The sequence below is a fragment of the Musa acuminata genome, chromosome BXJ3-9 (assembly GCF_036884655.1).
Source record: "Musa acuminata AAA Group cultivar baxijiao chromosome BXJ3-9, Cavendish_Baxijiao_AAA, whole genome shotgun sequence".
Classification (NCBI taxonomy): Eukaryota; Viridiplantae; Streptophyta; class Magnoliopsida; order Zingiberales; family Musaceae; genus Musa; species Musa acuminata.
In genome coordinates, this window is record NC_088357.1 from 3790659 (window position 1) to 3798047 (window position 7389).

The 7389-nt window shown below is 45.5% G+C and overlaps 1 protein-coding gene across 3 annotated transcripts; it reads right to left on the reverse strand.

Moving 5' to 3' along the window:
• Positions 1–2406: 2406 nt before the first annotated feature.
• Positions 2407–5861, reverse strand: LOC103997062 (protein IQ-DOMAIN 25). 3 transcript variants are annotated; one of them, XM_009418195.3, is made up of 4 exons: positions 5275–5861; positions 3759–4155; positions 3312–3518; positions 2407–3212 (listed from the first exon to the last, which is right to left on the reverse strand). In XM_009418195.3, the coding sequence occupies exons 2-4, from the start codon at positions 4140–4142 to the stop codon at positions 2562–2564; spliced, it is 1242 nt and encodes a 413-aa protein (XP_009416470.2). In that variant the 5' UTR covers positions 4143–4155; positions 5275–5861; the 3' UTR covers positions 2407–2561. The 3 variants fall into 3 exon arrangements, with proteins under 3 accessions (XP_009416470.2, XP_065025545.1, XP_009416469.2); XM_065169473.1 differs by lacking the exon at positions 5275–5861 and adding an exon at positions 4857–4874; XM_009418194.3 differs by lacking the exon at positions 5275–5861 and adding an exon at positions 4320–4850.
• Between the last annotated feature and the right edge of the window lie 1528 nt (positions 5862–7389).

Consider the following 7389-nt stretch of genomic DNA (forward strand, 5'->3'; position numbering starts at 1 on the left):
GCACCGGTAGGTAGTGAGTTCGGTGTGAATTCATTTAATGCTAAATTTCCATTTTGAACCCCCCAATTAAGAAAACTGCAGCTTTTGTTTTTAATCTGGATTAGAGACTTCGACAAAATATGCGGAAAGATTGAGTTGAGTTCGCCTACGGTTACCTTACTGATCTTTACCTTCTTGATATGATTTACTTCTTAGTGGAGCTCATCTATGGAATCACAACAACCGATATCACTATTGACTGCTGAATGTTCATGCACTGTTACATGTGCTTTTATGATTCATTGAGATAAAAGCATGGATCTTTCAGCTGGTGTCACATCTACATGATGGGAAATTTATCCTGAATGACACTAACATGAAGCTGATGCCGATATTCTAGAGGGATCTGCTAACAGAGATTGTGGTTAGCATTCAAGCTCAATGTTTAGGTAGAGAAGCAGGAGTGTGCACAAGAGATATATGGAAACTCGGTTAAAGTATGAAATCAATGTTGAAGAATAAAGATTTAAGAAAATAGAGAAGAAAATATGTCCATAAATTTTATCATTTTTTTAGAAAAAATGATTTTCTGATTTTATGCCTATTCCTCCATCTCTTGAAGAAATCTTGCAACTGCAAACCCTGAAAATCCACTACCATCTCCTTGAGGAGACTAAAAATTTGGTGAACAACCTTGGTTTAGGTTCTCTTTGAGAGAGATAGGACAAAGGAAACCCATTCTTTTTTGCTCTTGTCTTCCTGATTTCTTTTTTCTCAATGATTGATTGGATGCTGACCCTCTGCTGTGGCAAATAAGTTCTCCTAACTTGTTTGCGATTTTTTACTACACTTGTTATTAATTTATATTTAGAAGTTCTTCCAAGATTGGATGACATGCTCTTATACGTTAACCTTATCAGTCTCATTTAGCAACGGGTCTTTTTCGTAATCATTATTCGCACCGCTCATGTGATTAAATGTGGTTTGTCATCATCGAAGAGGACACTGCATGTCACAACTTGTAGGTGCTCAGGACCACCATATCTGAAAATGCTTGGTGATAAATTTATGTTCAGTAAGATCAATTAATTTGAGATTGCAGAAGACATTTACTCCTAAGCACTTTGACATTGGTAGATCTTCCTTCATCTTGGAAGCTTATCCAGATATAATCATTATTATAGAATACATGTTCATGAAAAACAGCTTCTTTGATTGACAACTTTTCCATCCCCAGAATCTGCATTGATGGAAATTGTGTGTGTTAGACTACCCCATTGTAGAATAATTATAGATAGGATAACTGGTAGGTTGATTTTATTTGTTTATGGGTGAGTTATCTGTAAGTGCAGTATATCCCGAATGCAATTACTTTATTTTAAGATTGCGGTATATCATGCCATTTACATGACTTCCCTTAGATTACCTATTTCTTAATCACCTGCTGCAAATTCTTTTCGTGAATATAGTGTTTAGGCACTTAAAAAGTATGTGGTGGTTCATCTTGTCTTATGTGCATAAAGATTAGTACTCTCTAAACTTTCTGAATCTTTTATTTCATAAAGTTGATTTATTTGGTTGATTGTAGTATTGCAACTAATATATGATCGATTGAGTTTCTCTTGGTGGATCTATACAAATAAATTATGAAATATCTCATGGTAGATCCTGCCTGGCACTTACTCCTACCCATCCATTGTGCACCTGCCCCTTCTGCTTGGGTGCAGCTCTTGATATATAATAAAAAAGATGTTGGCTAATCAGATAGGTTCTTCCGAAAGATTTTAGCTCAGAACATATTGGTCTTGTCCAAGAATTTAGTAGGTCACTTAATTAAACAAAGTCACTAAGTTAATCCATCTTTTAGTTGCTCTTAAATCACACATGTACACTTCCTCTTGAAGAGGAATCAACTCCCCCTGCAGGCATTATATGTGTCAGCCACATTTAAGACGAACACTTGGCACGCATTTATAATCAATTGATTGATGAATATAATTCCTGTTTATAAGGCGAATTTTAGATCAATGTTGTTGTCAAGATCGGGATCGTATGGTAGAGATTTGGGGAACTCTGGATGGACCCAGTTGTGGATTGCTTAGAAATCCTAAGAAAGAAAGAAAAATTAAAACTATAAAATAATCCCATTCAAGCCCTATAGATTTTTTTGGACTGGATTACTTTAAACCGATTCAGTATGATTATCTTAGAAAGCAATCTAAAATGTAAAATCTGGGTCTAGCTTCACAATTACTAAGTTTTAGTGTCTCATAGGCAAGGCATACTGTCAAAACTAGCTCATTCAACAAGGCTGTTTGTACTTATGACGCAAGATGTTGGTTTTATCCCGAGGACCGAGTTCCTTCAAGTTTTGAGAACTTCAACAGTAGATTACTGAAATTGGCATGCTGATATAGATTCATAAAGGAAGCTAAGAACCAAGGTTGCAGCAAATTTAGATCAGACCAGGAGAATCTACAGATCCCTTCCTCGACACTCACAATTCAGTAGCAAGGAATAGTTCAGAGGTTCTTACAATTCCAAGAGAACCTCTCCCAAACCAGTTTGCTTTCACTACTGATTCACCACATGCTATCCAAGTAGTAATCCCTGGCTGCCTCCTTCACCATCTTGGCAGTCCTATTAATCCTTCCCACCATCCCATATTTCAAATTGCAATAAGCTTCGTGTTCTTGTAAGGGAGACCAGGTGTCGCTCAGACTAGTCCCCGGCACGGTCTCGTTTGCGTACAACTTCTTCCTGCGGCTGGCTTTCTCTGGTCTCTGCTTCGGCGTGCTCTGAGGCCTCAACTTTGCCGCAGAGGACGATGTGTTTGCCATGTAGTTCGGAGAGTTCGCGGGGCTCGGAGTGTGCCATACAACCACATCTGCGGTTATGTTCATGTACCTCGGTGGAGTTTGTGGGTTGAGGCGAGGAGTATTTTGTGCTGTCTTGGAGCAGGGAGATCTTTCAGGGTTTCGGTAATAGTGGTAGTCTCGAGAACTCCGGCAGCTGGGGATGGAGAGACGAGACGGGATCTTGTGTGCGAGTGGAGAAGAAAGTGGCACCGTGGGTTCCTCGAGTGCATTAAAACTAGAAGAACCTGTCCTCCGGAATGACTTGGACTTGAGTTGGAAGGTATCCATCTCCACGATCTTTGGACTCCTATCGAGGCCATGGCTCTCTTCTGATCCCGTAGGCTTGCACCTTGCATCTCTGACATTAAACCTTTCCTGGGCGAAAGAGAGAGCAAGAGGAGAACACAGAATCAGAGGATGGTGGTCGTCGATTGAAGGGTAAATACCACTAGTGTTTGAGGATCTCGGTCGTACGAAGGATCTGCGATGGCAGACTTGTGCGTCGAGTCTTCGACCTTGCTGGGGCAGAGCACGAGCTTCTCGAGGCCTGGCTACAGACTGAGCTCTTACAAGAGCTTGCAGTCTGCGGAGGGTTATGGCTGCTTGCTTCCTCACAAGGTAGCCTCTGACTAGAGCCTGCAGCTTCACCAGCGCCTTGAGAGCTCGAAGAGCTTTCTTTGCCTGCGTCACAACAGGAACGCCAAATAGATATACGACCTGATGCCTGGGCTAGCAAACCATAGTTAAAGCATAAACCAGGTATAAGAAACAGCAATAGAGGAGAGAGAGAGAGAGAGAGAGAGAGAGAAGAAGACTAAACAAAGGACTATCCAGATTCAAATAACTCGAGGATAGAATCAGATGAGGCGCTCGAATTGAAAGGTGGGATCTCTTCACAAAGTCTACCATATTTATCCATACCAAGTAGCATCTGAAGGCTGTCTGAATCTTGACAGCAGCCCACCGTTCGTAGATGCCATAGGGCGTCGTTCTTTCTGTCCCAAGGCTCTTCAGTCGCACCATCGCCGCCTGAGCCGCCGTCACCGCGGCGTTGGCAGCGGCCGCAGTGGCTACCGCCACCGCTATGGCGTGCTTGGTCTCCTCCTCGCTGTCGTCGTGGAAGGTGCTCAACCACGCTGCTGTAACAGGACTGTGACCCATGCTTGCGGCTTGCTGGGGTCCGGCAAAACTCCACCTCTTTCGATCTCTGGTGTCGTGGCCACTGGTGCTGGCATCGTCCTTTTGACCCTTGGTGTCCTTCTTCCCTCCCAGAAAACTCCTCAGCCACCTAGCAGCCCGCCCCATCGCCGAGGAGCTCCTACGGAGAAAGTGAGGGAAAGGAGTGAATCAAAAACTACAAGGTAGGGAAGGCATGACGCGAGGGGGTCTATTTAAAAGTTGGGAGATGAGCATGGCGGTGGTGGACAGCTAGAAAAGAAGGCACCAGCAGCAGCGAGAAATCTTCAAAAAGAATTAAGTAACCTAAGGAGTTTCATGGAAGGAAAAAGAGCATGTGTAGGAGATGAGAGGAGGAGGGGGTGGGCAGATATGTGATCGTTGCACTTCGAACAGTAAAAAGACGCGCTATGGTGAACATCTCGTGTCTCCCAACATTCTTCCCTCACTCGGATTTATTGGCCAAAAAAAAAAAAAGATAGTATGGGGTTTTTTGTTTTTTTGTTTTGTTGCCTCAAAAAAAAAAAGAAAAAAAAAGAAGGTAGATAGGAAAGGAATAGGGCCCATCTTAAACTTGTTGAAGGGGAAAAAATTTAACGTCGTCGTCCTCCTCCTGCCATCTGCGGTTGTTCCCTTCTCCCTGTAGTCTTCATCTTTGACTCGGCCCAGCTAGAAAACACACCGCTTTGTTCCGCTAGAAAACACGACTCCATACCATGGAGGTGTGGAACACACCTCAAAGAACGAAAAACCCTGGACCTTTCCCCTCTACTTAGCAGGCAACGCTTCATAAAATGACAGAGGTAAGCGACAGCAAGTAATAAAACTGAGCTCAATGCTTACAACAATGTCGGAGTTTTAGGCCCGGTTTGCAGAGTAACACTCAGTACGACCTCATCGTCTCTCTCTCTCTCTCTCTCGGTCTCTCTCCCTTCCTTCTGCTGATAAATATCTCCTCGGGAAAGATATATTATCTCAAAGCTCCGGCCTATCCTAACGCATCGCAGCTGCTCTTAGACGACAAGCCAAGAACAGGGGAGCCAAACCAAAGGGCTGCCCGCTACTGTGTAGGTAGATGGATACACACACGTCGCTCGAGAAACAAGGGAATGAGCTGTGCTTCTCTTCCCCACTACTTTTTATGCTTCCTTGCTAGCCTCTCTGCTTGAGACACCCCATCGAAACACACACAAACAGGGGGTGGAGGCTCGATAGAGGAAAGAAAAAAGAAAGATCCTGGGTTTGGTAAACCGTATCTTACTCTGTTTGGTGTGAGAGCCCTCGTCGTCAGGCTTCCCCCTCAGAGGAGATCTCTCTCTGAGATGATAAAAAGGGTTTGGTCAAAGGGGTCGGTCGCAGAGATCCGCAGGGTATGGCAGCAGTAAAGGCCCCCAAGGAGGGAGTGGTTCACTAGTTACTACCCCGAGTAAACGATATGGTGTGTGGGTGTGAGCTACGCCTCCACCTTCTTCTGCTTCTGCAGCAGCGACGTGATGATGTGGTGCAGAGGAAATGGAGTCCCGGATTGAGATTTCAGGCTACCTTGGATGGGGAGAAGGGAAAGGGAACATTTTATATGGCTACAAATGGGTTGTTTAGACTTCCGATGCACTGGTGACGGTGATGATGTAAACCCAGCGGGAGTGGCGAGGACGTGGGATACGGCAGCGTAGCATCCTTCGATGGATGGGCATTGAAAATTCCAAAACCTGGAGAGTGGAATTTGACATCTTGCATCTATGCTTTGTCTCCTTCGTCGGCTAAGCAAACAGCAACTCTGGCAGCGCACTGTGCCGACTCCATTAGATGTGACTTAGCTCCTAAACACCTCACTCATCGTAACCCCAGTGTCAGCCCGGTGAGCCTTCCCAGGATGCAAGAAGTCGGCATGGCCATCCAAAGTTTAGTCCTCGCAATCGATTGGTTGGATAAGCCCGCATTTGTCGCCCGAGAGGTGGAAGAATGGGCTCGCCAAGGCAGCTACGGCGGAAGCATAGCGAACAGTGGTGCGCGGGTGAAAACAATAGTCATAATAATCGTGTGGGGGATGGTGCCGAGTCACGGGCGACGTAAACGTGAGCCTCTCCTCCTCACCGCTGTAAAGACTCGAGGCATTTGGAGAGTGGGGGCAGTCATTGCAGCTTGAATCACGGGCGGGGCACGTGCGAGATGGGTTTTTCTTGGGTTGGGTTGGTCTCATTAGCTGCCATACACGTGTTACACATTCGCTGCACTGCTGATCCACAGCATTGGGATCCAAAGAGACCGCAACCATAATTATCTTCTCTCCTTCTCGCACTCCGGTTTCGCAGTAGCCGTCGGATCAGCTGGCCTGATCGAACCACGACAAGTTAGGGACGTCAAGGTGGTGGCGGGCCCTCGATTAAGACACAAGTCAGGTATGTGCATCGCACTCCGACGCTAGTTGATATTATGGAGCTCCTCCGTTCATAGGCCAACGTAATGATGGCTTGCTGTGCTTCTAAATGATAGTTAATGATGATTTAACAACTGAAGAAGAGCTTATCATTGATGGTGCCATCGTGCCAGCCGACAGTCATGCTGATATTTTAATCTAACGAGCATGGACTCAAATGAGCTCGTTCTTTCTTTATTATTTTTATTCTTCTTCTTTGATTGCTAATTTTTTTTTCTATACTACTAGTTCATCCGAGCTACAAGTACGAGAATATGGCTACAGGGTTTACCTTGTAGCCAATCACCACCTGCCGTATGTTTCGTATACTCGTTGAACTTGCTCGGAGCTATAAAATATTAAGGTCATGGAATATATATTGAGTTCCTCTTCTGCTGTTCGAACAGTAGGAGTGCATTTAAGTTCCCCGACCGCATCACTGTATGATTTAGTCTACGAGCCACTTGGAACAGTGAGTGGCCTGCGGTCCTATCCAGTTCGCCAGAGATCGTGGAAGCAGACTTCCATCTCCACCTCCATCTACTGCTCAAATCTTCTTGCGACTGTGCAAGTACAGTAGCAGCAGCGGCTGGGGCTTGTGCTTCCACAGTGGTCTCTGTGTGCGAGTCTCGACCCACTTCAGCGGGCTTGCTGTGCGATTCTCCTGTTGGGGTTGCATGGCGTTCGGGAGCACAGTGGCCCTGCAGCTCCCGGGGACGTGCACTCGGCCTTAACCTCCCAAGTAGTACGTCCCTGGAAGTCAGGTCTCTGTTCCATTCTTCTCGGGGCAACAAGTATCATAGGACGCCACTATGCAAGGACAGTTGCATCAGGGAAGCCTGCACCACACTGTGGAACTCCAAATCCATCCGCTGGTTGCATCGAGCTGGGTCACTGCTCCTATTCGACATGCCATCGTCGAACCTGTTTAACTGTGCTGTGCTGGTCAAGTCAAGAGTA

Excerpts from the sequence above, each read along its gene's own strand:
- LOC103997062 (XM_009418194.3), bottom strand. Across the intron at positions 3,519-3,758 it reads CAGCCTTCAGATGCTACTTG|GCAAAGAAAGCTCTTCGAGC; the intron begins GTATGGATAAAT and ends GTTGTGACGCAG. Across the intron at positions 3,213-3,311 it reads TCTGCCATCGCAGATCCTTC|GAAAGGTTTAATGTCAGAGA; the intron begins GTACGACCGAGA and ends TCTTTCGCCCAG.